The sequence below is a fragment of the Ursus arctos genome, unplaced genomic scaffold (assembly GCF_023065955.2).
Source record: "Ursus arctos isolate Adak ecotype North America unplaced genomic scaffold, UrsArc2.0 scaffold_26, whole genome shotgun sequence".
NCBI lineage: Eukaryota > Metazoa > Chordata > Mammalia > Carnivora > Ursidae > Ursus > Ursus arctos.
Genome location: NW_026622941.1, coordinates 12127899 through 12147047, shown reverse-complemented (window position 1 = coordinate 12147047; position 19149 = coordinate 12127899). Strand labels below are relative to the sequence as shown.

The window sequence follows — 19149 nt, the reverse complement described above, 5'->3', positions numbered from 1 at the left end:
TTTAGTTTTTAGTATTAGGATTGTTTCCTTTTAGCAAAGTGGCAGATTGTATTTTCAGGATGGAGAGAACTCTTCTCTACAGGTGAGTGTACTTAAAAAGTGTACGTGTGAAGACATGTGCTCTGGAAGAAGTAAGTGTGAATGGGTTGTATTATGTCACAAAAAGGGAGCCTTTGTTTTACAAAGGTTAAACTACATGAGAACTATATTGAAAAGTATGAAACTATATAAACTATGTGAAAATGATTTAATATGAAAAATTAATTTGCATTGACTTTTTAAAAGCATGTCTTTCATAAAGTTGAGCTTGGTATAAATACTAAGTCTGTGTAGAGCTGTGGACTCCCTTCACAGTGAGGGAGGGAGTAGCCTTGGCTCTGTGGGGCTGAGGGAGCTCCGAGGACCGGCCACCTGTTGGAACTGAAGCGACCGCGGAGACGCCCCATGTCTCTCCCTGCAGGGAGCTGTCGCTAAAGGAATGGAGTTGACATTTATCCATTTTTAGGGAATCCATTTTTAGAATTTGAAGCTTCAACATTTATTTCACATCACCAAGCTGTAGTAAAGTGCTATTACAAATATTTTTAAGAAAAATCACTGATTTATAACTGGTTGCAAGGGTCAGAGAGAAGAGTGACTAATTGGAATTGTTTTTTTTTTTTTTTTTTTAAAGATTTTATTTATTTATTCGACAGAGATAGAGACAGCCAGCGAGAGAGGGAACACAAGCAGGGGGAGTGGGAGAGGAAGAAGCAGGCTCATAGCAAGGAGCCTGATGTGGGGCTCGATCCCAGAACGCCAGGATCACGCCCTGAGCCGAAGGCAGATGCTTAACCGTTGTGCCACCCAGGCGCCCCTGGAATTGTTTAGTAGAGTTGTTCTATGTATTATATTTTACTTGGCAGACCCCCCCCCCAAATTAAATGGTGGTTCACAGTGGCTTTTACAGAAAATGGTATTTGTGATTAGAATTGTGAAGGTGGTGCTCTGAAGGAAGAGGATTTTCTTGGCTGAATGACAATAAAATGGTATAGAAGTTATGAATGCCTTTGTACCAAACGTTTTCTCTGTTCAAAGTAATAGATATGTTTTTCTTTATAAACGCACATTCTACTGGTTGGATTTGTGGAAGACTGAAAGAAACTGTAGTTTGCCTGCCTGTCCTGTCCCAGTCTGTGGAGGCCAAAGGTGTCTGCACGTCTACCTGCCTGCCCCTCCTCCGCATTTCTCTGCGGGTCGGGCGTGTCTGCATACACGTCTTCCTTCCTCTGGAAAACAAATACTTGAGCATGAGGGGAGGAGAGTGGATACCACCATTTCTAGATTCAGGTCTGAATGCGGGTAGCTCGTCCGGGCTGCATGACTTGGTGTTTTCTACACTCCCAGATGATAAACAGCACAAAATCTAGGGAGAGGAGAAACGTGGTGAGAGTGGATGGGGAGTTAAATTCTTGACCAACTTTAAAAGTACTTTAAAAGCTTTTCAACAAAAGAGGATAATGAACTGATGTTGTGTGTTCTTGTCATGCAATTGAACACGGAGTCTGGGGGACAGCGGAGAGTTATGACAGGGCAGGGAAGATGACTGTTCTGTATCTGTCAGCCATTTGTAACAAAAAGTTTGCATAGATGAATTATACTTTTATTCGTGTTAGATCTGGTTTGTAAGAGGAAGAAGGACATTTTAGACATATTTCAAAACTGAGTGGCTGATGAGGCCACAGATAGTTTTTCAAGAGTTCGGGGAAATCAGGCAGTGTCTCATCTGTTGTTAATTAATGAAATGAAACTGGGGTCACTAGAGTACAACAATGAATGAAAGGTCAGTGAATGGAAAAAACTGTCAATGAAGGAGGGTGTTAGCAAAGTGGAACATTGTCCTAGATAAAGATCAGGGAAAATGTACTCTTTGGCTGAGGTAGTGTTTTCTGAAAGTGACTAGGAGCCATAGTTTGGGACATTTCAGTCCAGACTGAGCACTAAATGAATGCTCCGATTTCAACGAAATCTGTTAAGTATTTTAAGGCTGTTCGGGTTTGTGCCAGAGATTAGTGAAAAAGATATGTAAAAAAGAAGTTTCTTTTTGTTTTATAATGTGTCCAACAGTGTGTTATTGCTGTTTTGTTTGGCTTTTTGGTTTTGTTTTGAGGTTAAAAACTGGTTTCTTGCCCTCATTTATTTCTGTTCTCTTAGAATTTTCTAGAACCACCCTCACTTTTGAGATCCCCCCGAAGTTAAAGTGATTGAGGATCACGGTAGTAATTAGTGATAAAGCCGACCTCAAACAGCCCAGGCTGGCTGACGCTGTTGATGATTGTTGCCAAATTGGATCCCCTCTGAGAGTTGCCTTGTGGAGGATGGCCTGAAAGTCCCCAGGACAGCTTCAGTTTCACTACCATCTTAAGAGCACACTGTGATCATGAACAAACCAGTGACTGTATTTCTATCTTAACTAGTTCATCTGTCAGCTCCGTTCTTGGTTTCATGTGAAATGAGTGCATTTAGAGTCTCTTGTGTCTTTGGTCATGTCAGACCCCTTTCCGTTTTTTCTTCCTCGTTGAAGCTTTGGAACCATATATGGCTCTGGGGAAGTGAGGCTCTGCCCTCAGTTTGGGAGAGGCCCATGGCCATTTTTAGCCTGGTATTGAGACCTAGCAGGTCACGGCTAGTGAGGGCAGGACCGCATGGAAATCAGCAAGGCTGTCCCTGCATCCCAAGAGTTAATCCTGTAGTATTTGGAGAAGATACAGAGCACAGCGATTGACAATACGGTCTCCAGGGCCAGGCTGCTGGGGAACCTTTGTTTTCCTATCTATAAAATGGGAGTAATAATAGCACCCACCTCCTGGTTGTAAAGATTGAATAAATACTTGTAAAGTGCTTAGGGCAATGTTTGTCACTTAGTAAATGTTAGGTAATTCTTTGATTACTTACACATTTAAAATGGAATTCAAGTAGAGTTTCCTTGGATTGTCTCTTTTCTGCGAATGTTTACTGAAATATTCTCTTGGGTTTAAATGAGAGGCTAGTACATGAACTGTTTCGAAGCTAGGATAGAAAAAAAATGTGAGAACAGTTCTTTGTAGAAACACCAGAACCACAGAAGTTAGTAGAAGCTAACATTTAAACTCACACAATTAAATTGTAATCAAAATAGTGCCTGTCGGTTACTATGGTGGGTAGGTATGAGATAGGCAAAGAATGGCGAGACCCTTTAACACATTGTTAAAGAAATACTTTGGGGGGGAAAACACACTTCACCTTAAATATAACTGTATTATGTAATTAGACTGAAAAGGAACAGAACACTAATAGAAACAGAATTATAAATCCTACTCCGTGAACCTCATATACATAGGCCAATATAGGCTGACCCCTTTCTTGAGCTTGCCCATGGGTGATGCTCATGGGTGTAGGAATTCTGACTGACTCCATCGTGGTACTTGCCCTAGTGTGGCATTTCCTTAAGTGTGAGTTGCCCTAGCTATTAATAGATTTGGGGGGGGGGAAGCAGGCAGGGGGCAGTCCTAAATTAAGTTTTCCAAACTTAATTGAGTTAAAGTAAACTCATTTTTTTGGAGATAACTTTTTGGCGCCTTTAATATGCTAATGTGTACTGTAATTCTCCCAGGGAGACAGGATGGGCATGCAGTACTTCTCTTCCTCTTTGGGCGTGTCTCGTCTGTCATCTTCCGGCAGGACCCCAGTGCTCTGGAGCACACTTTGGGAAATGGAACCTTAGACGCCTTGCTTTTTTCACTTCGTGTCTCTGGTGAATCCTAGCAAGATGTAGCTGAACAATTAGCCGCAGATCAAACGTGGAGGAAGGCCTCACAGCTGAGGCTGGGTCCTAACGCACGTGAGCTCGGCCTGGGCGCGCTCTCTGCCCCACGATCCCTCTGTCTGTGGTTTGCTGGCTGCATGTGCGGACACGGCGTGGGAGTGGTGGTGGTATTCCTGGCTGAGAGAATAGCACCCAAGTGTGAAATAACAGTGGCTTTTGTGTGGCTGGGGGTCATGCTTGGAAATGGTAGGCAGTGAAGCCACGGACCTGTGCAGCGACACGTCCTGAGGGCTGCGTCTATCTCGTGAAGGAGTTCGGGAGTTCTGCAATGGAACCACCTACTCTTTCCATCAGGTTATCTTAAGAACTCCAGGACACACACTGCTGACGAGTAAAAACCATGCACTTAGGCAGAAGGCTAGGAATGCACACTTCAGCGTTTTGCAGGTGGCATAGTTGTCACCAACTTCCTGCCACCCTAGCTTGCTGCACTGTGGAACCTGTACTGAGCCTAGACAGCAGAGTCCAGATTCAGCTGGAGTTGAACATACCACAGGGGTCATAAGGGATGACACTCTCCCCTCCCAGCTCCCTGCGCACCTGCAGTTTTTGAGGGCATGCTTTGTACGCTTCTAGAAGTGGACTAAAGACTAATAGAATGTAACTCAAGGATCCGGAGATAAATATTTAGAGAGATTTTAGTATCTTGTTTAAGGCTTGATTAAAGAGGTAAAAGTGCCTCCTAGAAACATGTTAATTGTTTTTTAATTAAATACTACTGAAAATAAACAAGTATTTCCTGTGCTCCAAATCTCTTTGCTTCCTGACTTTGAACTCAGCATAGTGAGGGTTTGGCTAATAGGGGATTTATCTGAAAATTTATCAGAATCTTTAGGTGCTGGGTTTGGATTTGGGTAGCAAGAAATATTTGGATTGGAAAACCCAGGGAAGACCTTACCATGTTTTCTTTTCCAGAGGAGGTGAGCGTACCTCCTGTGGCTGGACAGATTTCTCTTCATTACGAAATGGCAAGATGGTGACTTACTGAAGGTCAGAGAGCAGATCGTTGTAAGGACTAGACTAGGAAAAACGGGATTCTCCTGGGCCTAGGAATCTTGCCACGAGGCCTTTATGTCCCCTAAGCAGTTAGGGTCTGTCACCACTTCTTCATAGTGCTCAGTAAAATGAACCGCGGAGCCCAGGAATCTGTGGTGATTATGGGAACCTTGATTAACTGCCCAGAAATTTCAAGGGCTTTTGTGGAGAATATTTGCAAGAGTAGGGGTGTGTATGTTTGTGATACCTTTGAAAAAAATAAAAACCTGCGTAGTAGGAAGATTTAAAGTTAACTCTAGAAAGAATTTTTAACTTCAGCAATTTTATTTTGAAGAAATAACATCTGGCCTCAGTTCACGGGTTTTTTTAATATCCTCATTTTGCTCCTGTGAATATTTATCTTGGCTTGGTTATTTGCTACTTATTTTAAATTCTCTTTAAGTTCCATAGAAAAGCATTCCTTTGGGGGGTGGGGAGCGGGGAGAAAATGTAGGGTGTGTGATGTTGGAGAGTGAGAGAGAGAAAGAGAGGAGTCCTTCTAAGTGCCCTCAGGGCCTCATCCTCAGGAGGCCGGTAAACCAAGGCTCCATGCCCAAGGCTCCATGCCGGGCTATGCCCCATACTTAGCGGTTGGCGACTGTGGACAGGTGTACATGTGCATCTGTGGGATTTGGATTTGCTTTTTTTTTTTTTTTTTAAGATTTTATTCGAGAGAGGGAGAGAGAGAGGGAGAGAAAGAGCGTGTGAGCAGGGGGAGGGGTGGAGGGAGAGGGAGAAGCAGACTCCCCACTGAGCAGGGAGCTGATGCAGGGCTTGAACCTAGGACTTAGAGATCATGACACGAGCCGAAGGCAGACGCTTAACCATCTGAGGCACCTAGGCGCCCCTGATTTTGCTTTTTAAACTGTTTTATTTGAGCAGTTCACGGAGGGCTGATTTTTATCCTTGTACATGGCATAATTTTATGATGTTTATTCTTAGGTGGGTTTGCGGAGTTCTCCCGTTGTTTCCCTGGCCTCTGTGAAGGAAAATCTGCTCTAGTCCCTACCTGCATTTCTCAGCCTTGCCTACCTGTTGCCAACATCGGGCCAACCCGAATTCTTCCCAATCTTTATCTTGGCTGCCAGCGAGATGTCCTCAACAAGGTGGGTGCTTTGAAAACCTCCTTCCCTGCAGGGTTTCTTGTCAGCAGCTGGAGAAACTGCAGTTGCCCGTTGGCTGTCATTCTAAGCACGTGCTGCTTCCAGAAAGGTACACCATGCTCGGTGTGACTCCCTGCGAGCAGTTGGTCGGGTTATCTTCTGGAGGGTGATTTTGTTCGATGTTATCGATCGCCACAAGAAACCGAATCTTGTTGTCATATTGGCTTGTTCTCGAAGGTCCAGGAGACCTGGGATAGGACAGGATTTTTCAGAAGTTTAGCCTTATTTTCTTAGGGTATTCATTGTTCTGTTGTAGTAATTGGGCGCACTCAGGAAGGCTAAGCCTTCCTAGATGATTTCACATTTAGAAATGTATTTACTGAGGCACACTAGAAAGGGACTCGGCTCCGGACTGAGGAAGGACCTCTGGCTGGAGGGATGGGGGTGGGAATAAGATGGTGAGGCCAGGGCTAAGGGCATGCATTTCAGGCTGCCTGTCAGAGGCTCACTGGAGCGGTTTCACTGAGACAGAAGAGGGAAGAGCATGGATTCTCGCTGCAAAGGATGTGGGCCATACTGAGCATGGTGTGCCTAACACAGGAACCCGTGTTGGTACCGCTGAGCATCTGATAGTACGCGCGTTAGCAGTGGTAGAACTGACCTCTGCCTGCCAGCTCATGTGCTCTTAAGCAGCAGTGCCGGGAACCAGTGTCCTCACTGCCCAGAAAAGTGGTTTTCCTCTAAAACCTCTTTTTTACACCACCTGTAATTGAAAGAGCAATCAAGCCTGTTAATTCACCTATTGGTGGTTTACAGGTGCAACTTTCCTGTAGGAGGGGCGATACCTTAATGTTTTCTCCTTGGATAACAGAAAGAATTGGGCTGACCTTAAAACTAGCTTCCACATTGGCTTGGGTTAGTTAGCATGTGAAAAGCAAAAATACCCTATCATTGGGCAGCGATGAGGCATTCTTTCATATCTCTTGTTTTCAAAACTCCTGCCTTTCTAAAATTTTGCCTCAGCACTGTTATTAATATGTTTGCTTTTACTGTGAGATATTTGAAATTTGATAGTTTATACTTGTATTGAGCCTTTTCTGGTGGGGTCCCAGTTCCTTTGAACATGTGGTTATTATTAATTCTCTTTTAGAGATAAGCAGACTATGACACAGAAAGCAGAACTAATTTCCTAGGGTCATATGCATGACTGGGGCAAAGCTGAAGATGCTTTAGTTTATCCTCAATCAGAAAATGAAATAAAATTCCTAGTTAAGAATCCTGTTCAGAATTACCCCCCATTAAAAAAAAAAAAGTGACCAGTCAGCAGGTGATTTTACAAATAATTGCATTATAGATCATTTTTGTTGCCTTTGACATTATATTAAATGGCACATTTTTGCTATGTACTGTTTCCAGGTTTAACAGCTGTGTCAGTTATTAACTTTGTGAACGCCTGTGGTTAAACTGGAGCCTGGAGTTGAGGATGGGGGAAAAGCGTGGTTTTTTTTCCCTCCTTTAATTGGTTTCTTAGTGTATACTGCACAGGAAACGTCCATAGATGCATTGGGAGACTGTCAGGAAACTTCTTTGAAGCAGATGTGTAGACTAGAGGATGGTGAGAAGTCAGCATGCTTTGAAAGTGTGAGTAGAAACTCATACTGACCTCTGGATTCATGGTTGAGAAGAATCGAAGTGCTGCGTGGGATTTTAGCGATCGTGTAGTCAGTCTTCTTTCTTTGATAAATGAGGAAGCCGATATTCCAGAAATATTAGGTGAATTCCACAACATCACTCAGCAGGTGAATTTGGGGACCAGACGTGCCTGTATTTCAGGATAGCTGGACCTAATCTTTCTGCTCAGCTCTCTGATGTAAACTTTACGGGAGAAATGATACGCTGCTTCCCCTCCTGAAGATCCCCAAACAGGAAGATTTGATAAGCTTCCCAGTAGTACATTCTTTTTTTATTAGAATTTAGAAGCTGAGGTCTTTAAAAATAGCAACTATAAGACCACTAATTTTATTAGTTTTTTTTTTTTTAATAAAGTGCCACCAAACTCTTTGGAAAGCATGTTATAGAAATTTTCTTAGGAGGATCATACTGTTTACTGTTTAAAATGCTAGGCTCTTTATATTATTGCATTTAACCCTCATATTAGGATGAGGAGGTAGGTTGACCTTGAGTCGTTGTCACCCAAGATTTGTGACTGGGAAGTCATGTGCTCAGTGGCAGAAATCATCCTCAAACTCGAGCTACTATTCTGGCTTTAAGTCCTATGTTTATGTAAGACTGGAAATGCCCATCTTCTGGAAGACAGAATTCTCTGTGACAGGCTGTTATGAAGGACTGACGAATCACTGCTGAGGTCTCCCCTCCCTGGTTTTCCTACAGCACATTCTGTATCAGCACTGCCCACTAGAAATGTAATGCGAGCCACAGACTTAGTTTAAAATGTTCCAGTAGTCTTATTAAAAAAGTAAAATGGAACAGGTGAAATTATTTTTTCTTAAAGGTTTATTTATTTATTTGAGAGAGAGCACAGGAGTGTGGAGGGGCAGGGGCAGAGGGGGAGGGAGAAACTCAAGCAGACTTGACGCTGAGCATGGGGGCCCGATGCCAGGCTCGATCTTGCCACCCTGAGATCACGACCTGAGCCAAAACCAAGAGTGGGTGCTTAACTGACTGTTAAGGCGCCCCAGTGAAAGGAATTTTGATAACATTTTATTTATCACAGTGTATCTACAATATTAGCATTTCAATATGCAATCAGTGAGGAAAAACTTTTTTTTTTTTGTACTAGGTCATTAAAATCTGGCAGATATTATATGTTCTGCACATGTCAGGGCTCAGTAGCCTCACGTGGCTTGTGGCTGCCATAGTGGACAGTGCAGGTCAGTGCTTTCAACATGTACTCATTTTACTCTGGTTCCAAAGGCGTGGCTCTTCTGTAAAAGACGGTAAGAAGTCATCGGTCGCCAAAAGAATACTTTCAGTTTCTTTTTCCCTCAGGACTGTACTTTTGTTTCTCACAATCTGTTCCTTTATTTTCTGGTCTTGGGACGGGGTCTGGAAGAGGAATGGCTTATTGTACTACAAGTAGTTTGCTGATGCCTGGTTTGCATCTGAACTGAGCAGCGTTTGAGCAAGACTCTCCGGTTACTATGTGAAAGACCAAACTTCTTGTTTTTCTGCCTTATCACTTAACATTTCCAATAGACACGTTAATTTCACACTGAAATACATGAAACAGATGATGGAATAACCTGTCGCCAGTAGTGAGTAAGCCAGAGCTGTATCTGCAGGGAAGGGCTGCCGCTTGAAGCGGTTCTGCACGCCCCCCCCCCCTTAAACAGTGTGTGTGGTCAGCATTCTTGGTGTTGCTCATTCACTCATTTACCATGTAAAATTGGTTTTTCTGTGCTCCCTGGTCACTCTGCCGGCACTGGGATGACTGCTGTTTCTGTTGTTTTCTTACCACAGTTAGCCTAGACATAGAATACTGGGTTCCCGTATGATCTAGGAAGACACAAGACCGAAGTTATCAGTAAAAATACACCACGGAGTGTGCAAGTTGGTTAGACAAGACCTATTCATTCCACAGTGATGCGAAGGCAAGATGACTGGCAGTAGAGCTCCCGTGAGCAAGGCAGCATGGCTCATGGTGAGAGCCGGCTCGGACGTGAGCAGTCCTGCATCCCAGGGCTCCGCCTGACCAGCCGCATCACGTTAGCCAAGTTGAATCTTGGCCTCTTCACCTACAAACCGTAATGATCACTGCCTTCTCGTGTTCCTGTGAGGTTCAAATGAAGTAACGTGTGCTAAGCACCAAGGACAGTTCCTGGTCTGTAGGGACCCTGGTTACTGTCAGCAAGCTGCCCGGTGTACAGGCTACTAGGGTGAGTGCTGGATACAGTGGGTGTGGTTGGTGGAGGAAGGCTGGATGGAGGAAGTAGGACTGAAGGTCAGTTTTGAAGGCAGAAGGAGTGGCAAATCCAAAATTATTTATTGAATTGACTTCAGAAAGAAAAATTACAATTCCATTATCTAGAATTGTGATGCCTGTGGTGATGTAATGTGATCTCTCTCCTCGGTCTAGCTGAACATGGGAAACTTGATCAGTAGAGCAGTTTTATTAAGGCTATATACCAATCGGTGTCCCATATACTACTCCACAGTCCGCATCAACAGATTATAGAGCCTATATTTAGAAATTAGTCCAGGTACAGGGCAAAGTTTATTTCATGGTTTAGGAGAGAGAGACTTTTAAAGGGAAAGAATTGTGAATGGAAATCATAAGTAATAATAAGATAATAAAATTAAGATTTGTTTTTTTGACTAGAAAATGTCATTTCTGAAAGTTTTCTTAATTGTCTATTGAAGCCAGAATCCGTTTTTTAAATTCTTAAGGGGCAGTCTCTTCTGCTTTGCAGTTGAACCCTTTTTATATCCAGCCTGCCATATTCAGTGTAACTGCCCTACTTAAGGCCAATGAGGAGAAGACAATTTGAATTCGTGAAAAATGCCCATGACTTGTTGGGGGGGGGCAGCTTTTTGAGACATAATTCATATACTGTATTATATATAAGCTGTTTTTTTATTGAGATGTAATTGACATATAAAGTTTCAAGTATACAACATGATTTAACGTTTGTATATATTATAAAATGATCACAAGTAGTCTCGTTAACATCTGTCACCACACATAGTCACAATTTTTTTCTTGTGATGAGGACTTTTAAGATCTACTCACTTAGCAACTTTCAAATATACAATAGAGAATTATGAACTACGGCTGCTGTGCTGTAGTTACTTATTACTGGAAGTTTGTTCCTTCTGACCACCTTCACCCAACCCCCCCATATGTTCTCTGTATCTGTGAGATTAGATTCCTTTAGATTCCACGTGATATCATACCGTATTTGTCTTTCTCTGACTTATTTCACTGAGCATAATGTCCTCAAGGCTCATCCATGTTGTCGCAGTGGCACGATCTCGTTCTTTTTTGTGGCCGAGGAGCCCTGCACTGTGTACACATCCCACATCTTCATCCGCTCACCAGTCGGTGGGGCGCTGAGGTTGTTCTGCATCTTGCCTGTTGTAAATAATGCTGCCGTGGGCACGGGGCTGCGTGTATCTCTTCAAGTTAGTGTTTTCATTTCCTGCAGATACATACTGAGAAGTGGAATTGCTGGATCATACGATAGTTTTATTTCTGATATTTTGAGGAAACTCCATACTGTTTTCCATAGTATCTGTACCAATTTATGTTCCCACAAGTTCTTTTTAAAATAAGATAAAGTGAACTAATGTTTAATGAGACTCATGTATTATGTGCCAGTTACTTTGTCCTCATACAGCTTTGCAAAATAGACATTAGCCCTGTTTCACAGGTGAGGAAACTAAAGCAGAGCAAGGTTAGGTAACTTAGCCAAGATCATGCAGGTCACGAACCGTAACGTGCTGGGTGGTGCTCTGGCTTTTCCGGGGCCAGTACCCACCTACTTTAATTATTCCTGCCACACTGAGGTCATCCACGCCGCAGGAGGGAAGGTCAAGCATACGGGGACATGTGCTGCTGGAAAGGTAAACGTGATTAGTGGAAATATATAAAAATTTGCTTCTGATTGTTTCACATTTTTCAGTGTCATAGGAAACAAGATCGTCCATCGGCTGAGAGTGAGGGTAAAGGGATACATAGAGCATTTGAAGAGAAAGGGAAATGGGTGGAACGGCGTCTAGGAGAGAGGGAAAGTGAAGGGACCAGGGAAAGAACATGACCGCTGAGGAGCGTGAGTCGGAAGTGAGACTGAGGAGCGTTGCTGAGCGTTTTCCGGGCTGAGCTCAGCTGCGTGGGTACAGGCGCAGACCCGGTGGAGGACTAGATTTACCCCGGGCTGCAGTCTTGCCGAGTGAGTGTGAAGAAGCTGTAGTGGCACAAAGGAGGGGGGGAAGCAAGGAAGGAGTTTATAAAGACTGACCACAGAATTTCACTTGAGCGAGGCAGGCAGACAGACATCCCGAGGATGAAGGAGGTGGGATCAGTGGCGTGTAGATACTGGGGAGTCGAAGGATTCCAAGAGGGGTGGTATAAGCAAGCGACAGCAAGCAGGAAAGCGAGGAGGAACAGTCCAAGAGTGGGGTGTGTGAGGTCGAGATTGGGGCTGGATGGTGGTTGTTGGTAACGACCGAGACCAGACCGGGTCTCAGTGAGTGGTCAAGGTGAGAAGTTCAAAGAACTCAGAGGCCAAGGTGTCAAGTATATCTGAAGGCCAGGGCAGATTATTTTGTCAGTAGAAAGCACGTGTTAGCAGACTTAGCACAAAGTTGAGCTAAATATTAAACAGCATAACGAGTGCCCTCTGGAAGCTTACAGACTGCGATGTTTAATTATGGGACAGAGTAGTACTCAGTTGTGTAGGTTTTATGCAACATACTAAAAAAGGAATGAGTTTCCTAAATATCTCTTTAAAACATAGTAAGAAGTCATGGACATTCATCTGTGAGTAAAAGCAATCATTATTCTGTAAAACAGACCCGTTCTTCATAATTCTAGTTCCATCCCAGTTCCACTGTCAGAAACATTGACTAAGATGCCCCCTCAGCCACGTATACGGACGTTTGTAAAAATAGTCGGGAGCGCAGGTTAACAGTGTGTATAGCTCCGTGAGACTTCAGACCTCCGAGACTCGCCGCCACCTCAACCCTGAGGCCCAGCAGGTGCCACGCGCCCCTGCTTGGCAGGGGCGCTTGGCTGAGGCACGCCTACTCCTCCCGCGGGGACAGGATGCTCACTGGGAGGCCCTGTGTTTGTTCGCAGTGTGTTTAGGCCAGCGTCCTTGTTCTTATAATTGTGCACATTAATTAAAATCTTACGTACACCCATGAAATATGAATGAGGGAAGGAAGAGCGTTGTTTTTTGTGACCTAAGGTAAATGTTTTGGGAAGATTCAGGAAAAACAAATTGCTTTATATCTTTTTCTGTCTAAACTAGGCAGGAAGGCAACTGTAAAATACCCGGGGTCATGATCCAGGATTCTGTACTGATGTCGTTCCACAAGTTTGTGCTCTTCTTCAAAGCCCTGGAAACTAAGTAGGAGATCCATTTGGTTGTGATTTGCTTAAGAACGCCAATCAGCTAACGCCTACCAAAAAAAAAAAACAACAAAAAAAAACCCAAAAAGCAAAGCATGGTCCTGCATCAGAAATTAGTGAATTAATGTATTTATTTGTTTTAAATTAAAATGTTTCAAGTATATATGTATCATTTTTGATTTCCTCCTCTTCTTCACTGATGTAGTAACTGCCAATCCAGATTATGTATTGTGTTTAATTTAGTAGCCAAATCATATTTAAATCTCACATGGTAACATTTTAGGATTTTTTGCTTCTCTTTGATTTAAAAATTGGCCATGTTTTATTTATCAAGTCCTATCTTATTACAAAAACAGTTTCAGGGAGTAACTGATAATTGATTTAAGTAGATTCTTTTTGCAGTAAATTTTTATAAATCAAGTTATATTTGTCATTGAGATCATTTCCTCTTATTTCATTTTGTGTTTATTTTACCATCACTCAGTTTTAATACATTAATGTTTTAATTTTATACTTTATAATTAAATTATAATTATAAATTATGAATATAAATTATATAAAAGTATAATTTTACATAATGTATAATTTATACAAAACGTATAAATTTTCCCCTTTCCCCTTTTGCCAGTTGTTTAAAGTAAAACTGGCTGGCTCAGTCAGAAGAGTATGCGACTCATGATCTCAGGATCATGAGTTCGAGCCCCACATTGGGCTTAGAGATTACTCTCCTCCTCTCCCCACAAAAAACCTTAAAAAAAAAAACAAAGCAGCTACTTAAATGCATCTTTTATGGTACATTGTTTTATAAGTGAAAAACACTTTTTTGCGCTACGACAGCATTGCAAGCTCGGATTGTCAAGGGGCGTCCTTTTCCTGTGTCCGCTGTGTCCAGCATCATGGGTTGCTGCAGCTGGGCGCGAGGCTGCGGGGAGCACGAGTGCAGGGACCGGGCACGCCGGCAGCCCGTCCTCACCAAGCAGCGGTAGACGCCAGCGCAGTGATGCCTGCAGCAGCGGCTGGGACAGTAAGGGGGAGCAGAGGGCGACGTAAACACCTTGACTGCATGTCCTCACGGTGTCCTGAGTCTCTCTGAAAGCCTCCTCACAGAAGCTCACGGCCAGAGTGGTGCCCTTTTACGTTCTGATTAATTAGTGACGTTAAAAAGGGCATAAAGAAGGAAGTTAAACTTTATATTACTTTATCTAGTTAAAAAGAACGTGTGTGTGTAGCTGGTTACCTTGCTGCGCCATCTAACTTGCTTTACACAGAACTTCAGCGAGAGCATGCGACTCAGGGCCGATTCTGGAGACGAATGTACTTGGATTTGAATCTTGCCTCCGCACCTCCTGCTAGCTGTGTGACTTGGCAAACATTGTGCAACCTCTCCAAACCTCAGTTTCCCCATTTTTAAAATGACGATAATTGTACCCATGTCAGAGGGTGGTTGTGAGGATTAAATGAGACCGTCTATGTATTTAAGTTTTTAATTTTAATTCCAGTCTAGTTAACGTGCAGCGTTCTGTTACTTTCAGATGTGCGCGGTAGTGACTCAGCACCTCAGTACGTCACCCGGCGCTCATGACGGGCGCCCTCCTTCATCCCCACCATCTAGTCCCCTCATCCCCCACCCACGTCCCTCTGGTAGCCGTCAGTGTGTGCTCTAGAGTGAAGAGTCTGTTTCTTGCTTTGTCTCTTTTTTTCCCTTTGCTTGTTTCTTAGATTCCACATAGAAGTTAAAATCATAATGGTGCTTGTCTTTCTCTGACTTATCGTCCATGTTGTTGGAAATGGCAAGATTTCCTTTTTTATGGCCAAATAGTATTCTGTCGTATGTATGTATATATATATACACACACCACATCTTCTTTATCCATTCATCTATCCATGGACACTTGGGTTACTTCCATGATTTTGCTCTTGTAGATAATGCTGCTATAAACATAGGGTTGCACGTATGCCTTTGAATTAGCGCTCTTGTATTCTTTGGGTAAATACTGGGTCATAGGGTAGTTCTATTTTTAACTTTCTGAGGAAACTCCATACTGTTTTCCAGAGTGGTTGCCCCAGTTAGCATTCCCACCAACAGTGTAAGAGGGCTCCTTTTTCTCCACATCTTCGAGAGACTGTTTATTTAAATGTTCAGCACAGACTTGGAAATGGTAGGGATTCATTAACCGTTAGATAGTATTCTGGTAGATATTATTTTATTAATATGTACTATGTACCGTAATATTATTAAGCCTCTAGCAAAGGTGCTCAACAAATATTTTTTGACTGAATTTAGGTTCGGTGGCCATTTCTATAAACTGTAGGTTATGAGGCTACTGTCAGAAGTGTACATTGTCATACTCCTTCTATGGGGAAATCAAATTTGACAGTCATTATAGACTTGTAACATGTTTTGTCCTGAGAACTGCCTGTTATCTTCTGAAACTTCTAGGTCTTCATTACTGAATTGGGTGGAAAGTGACGTTATTATCTCCCTTCACTTTTAATTTAATAAATCTTTGTAGTCCTGTTGGTGGGTAGGAGAAGGACATATGAAATTATTCCTTTACGGACCATTGGCAAGAAAGGCTTGAAAGGCCCCTTAACTCCAGTGACCCGTTGCTGTTCTTACGTGGGAGATACTGCAATGGTAGTAATCTCAGCATGGAAAACAAATGTGACCTTTGCTACCTGTACAAAAGTTGAAAAGTTGTAAGTTAAGATCTTCACAGGCTGATTGTGAACCTAACAGAAGCACATGAGAGCATGAGGAGACGGGGCTTTGGCGCAGCGCCAGCGTCAGTCGGTCACTCCAGGAAACTCACCTGCTTCCCAAAGCTGTTTCTTGACATGGTCATCTCACAGTTGAGAGAGGGTTGCATATCTGACTTGGATTTATTAAGCCTAGCTTTTATGTAAAATATATTCATTGTGCCAGGTGTGGTAAAGGAAGAGGCTTAGGGAATTGGCATATTTCAGGAAGGAACATAGGAAGAAATTGACCAACTGTCTTTCAGGTAGTTGGAAAACGTTTGTAGAGGAGGTACCATTCCCAGAAAGGGAATACATGACCAGAGTCGCTTAAAAGAGAATTATTTCAGGTTTGGAACATTTCAAACCAAAGGACGTGGGGTTGTGTAGGCTTGCCCAGAAAATGGTAGACAGGGTGTCGGCTGAACAAACACGGATCGAGTACAACCATGTACCCGGTGCGGACGGTAGAAAAACAAGTGCGAATCCGTCCAAGATCTCACTACTCCACTACTTAATAGGAGATAAGAATTATCTGCTCATTACAACAGTGTGCTCAGTGAGCAAAGTACTTTAGAAGGGCAGAGAATGGAACGGTGAGTTATGCGTCAGTGGAAGGAATGCACGGCGAGGTTAATTTCAGCAAAGTCAGAAAAGTGGACGAGAGTGACCAGGAAGAGGAACAGGGCCTCTGAAGCACTGGAGTGCTGTGAATGGCAGCATGGAAGGGTGGGTGTCCTTTGGACAGGAGCAAGTAGTGACATGATGACGTTAAATTGTGGGCAGAGGGACGCCTGGGTGTCTCAGTTGGTTAAGTGGCCGCCTTTGGTTCGGGTCATGATCCCAGGGTCCTGGGATCGAGTCCTGCATTGGGCTCCTTCCTTGGTGGGGAGCCTGCTTCTCCCCCTGCCTGCTGCTCCCCCTGCTTGTGCACTTTCTCTCTGTCAAATAAATAAATAAATAAAATCTTTAAAAAAATACAAAATAAAGTGTGGGCAGAGCACTTAGCCCATGTTTGGTTATAAGAAAGATTACTCTGGGTTTCGTTCAGTGTATGGTTTAGAGATGAAACTCCACAAACTTCCAAGAGCTCCCTGGTGGCTCTTTTGTTGTTGTGGCTGCCCATTGACGGAGCAGCGATAGGAAACAGGAGAGAACAAAGGGGAGGCTGATTCCAAAAGGATCTGGCAACCATTTGGATGGGGGTCGTGAAGGAAGGAGAAAGGACACGATCGTATTTTCTAGCTCAAGTGTCTGAGTAGATGGTATTACCATACACCAACTTTGGGTTACAGAGAGGAAACAGGACTTTGGGGCCCAGAGAGAGAATGTGTTGCGTGTCTGACAGTGTGAGTTTGAAGGGCCTGAGGAACATACGAACAGAGATACCGGGTTGGAAAGACAGGTTGGGAATGAAAGTGAATGTATATTTAGCAGTCGTCCACATGTAGAGCTGCTAATTAAAGCAATGGCCGTCGATTCAGTCTTTACAGGAAGTATTTAGAACAAGGAGACTACCTAGGACTGTATCTTTGAGAACAACCAGAATGTTCCGTTTGGGAAGAAAATGTTCCTGTTGTACCTATACTCTAAAGTCGTAGTAAACTACCATGGTTTGATTTTGTATTCTTCCACTTCTTTCTCAGTAATGAAGATAACAGGGTTGATTAATGATGGTTGATCTTCAAGCACCCTATTTTATTTTCAAGATTTACTTATTTTTGAGAGAGAGAGAGGGAGTGCGTGTGCCTGCAAGAGAGTTGGGGGAGGGGCAGAGGGAGAGAATCTCAAGCAGACTCCCCGCTGATCCAGGAGACCAGTACCAGGCTCCATCTCCTGACCCATGAGATCGTGACCTGAGCCGGAACCAAGAGTCACGTGCTCAACCTACTGAGCCAGCCAGGCGCCCCTTCACGCACCCTATTTTAAACAGCCTCTCTTTTGCCCTTAAAAACAATTCTGCCTTAAAAAGTCTCTAAATGTCACCGTGCTAGGTTTTTGGATTTCACCGACTGAATTAACTGATTTCAAGGAAACTAGTAATTCTTATCATTAAACTTTACTCTTCCAAAATGATTGTGCTGATATGTTAATCACCTTAATTGCTCTTTCCCTCTACAGGAGCTGATGCAGCAGAATGGGATTGGTTATGTGTTAAATGCCAGCAATACCTGTCCTAAGCCTGACTTTATCCCCGAGTCTCATTTCCTGCGAGTGCCTGTGAATGACAGCTTTTGTGAGAAAATTTTGCCATGGTTGGACAAATCCGTAGATTTCATCGGTAAGTAGCTGCAGGAATGTATTACAAGCCCTCTGGGTCATAGTCTCGTGTGCAGGTGTACCCCTTCTTCCCTCCTATTTCAGAGATTTCGTAAGTCAGAACAACACGTGAGGCTGCCGATCTCATGCGGTGGCCCAGGTGCTGTGTGTGCCATGCTGTTCCTGAGCCCCTGCCTTGTGACATTCTAGCTACCTTCACACAACCAAGGTGAAGCCTGATGGGATCTGTGATTGTGGATTTGCAAGTGTTTGAAAATCAGTTAAACTACTGGGATTAAACTTTAGCCATTTTTTCAAATCCTATAAAAGACTTTTGGAAACTTTGGTGGCATTCCTTAAACTGTTTTTACCTCGCTGCTGGGTTCTCCCCAGAGAAAAGTCAAATCCTGTGAAAACAAATCCCATTCCATTTAAAGTCTTATGTCACAAGATTTGTAAGCCTCAGTCCACATGTGCCAGTAATTTCAAGTAGTGTGGGATCTAATAAAATCCCAGCACACACACACACACACCCAGTCACTTCCTTGGGGGTGGTTGTGACAGGCTCTGATCCGTCCTGTGCTGTGTTCCGCTGGCCGGCCAGTCAGCCTCCTGACGCCGAGCTGCGGGTGCGTGGTGACACTGCGGTGCCTGAGGTCAGGTCTGCTGTGGGAAACCGGTGACGTATTTGAAATGTAGTTTTAGCGGAGAGTGGCCGCACCAGGGAGATACGCTGTTCGCTCTTGAGCAGCGCAATGACCTTCACTCCTGTGTCCCATGTGAGAAGTTTCTGCTGTTTTCTTCCTCTACTCACATAAGCGTGTGCATGCTAACCCATAATTAAATACTCTCAATTTATTACTGTAATTAAAAAAAGAACTAGTTCCTTTTAAAATGTGAAATTATGTACATTAAGCCTCTCAGCTGTACCCTTTCATCTGTGAGAGGAATTTCTAGATAATGCTTTTGGAACTTTGAGTGATTCCAGAACAGTCCCCCCCCCTTTTTTGTTCCCTTCAAGATTCCAGATTGCCAAAAATTTTCATCTTTAATTAGGATGCATTCTTTGAAACGTT

The 19149-nt window shown here is 43.3% G+C and overlaps 1 protein-coding gene across 2 annotated transcripts in view; it reads left to right on the top strand.

The window, feature by feature from the left end:
• Nucleotides 1-19149, top strand: part of DUSP16 (dual specificity phosphatase 16) — a 75641-nt gene that overhangs the window by 46720 nt on the left and 9772 nt on the right. For both annotated transcript variants that reach the window (XM_026502402.4, XM_044385225.3), the window contains exons 5-6: nt 5822-5985; nt 17936-18095. In XM_026502402.4, the coding sequence (XP_026358187.1) occupies nt 5822-5985; nt 17936-18095 (324 nt within the window). The remainder of the gene's footprint in view (nt 1-5821; nt 5986-17935; nt 18096-19149) is intronic.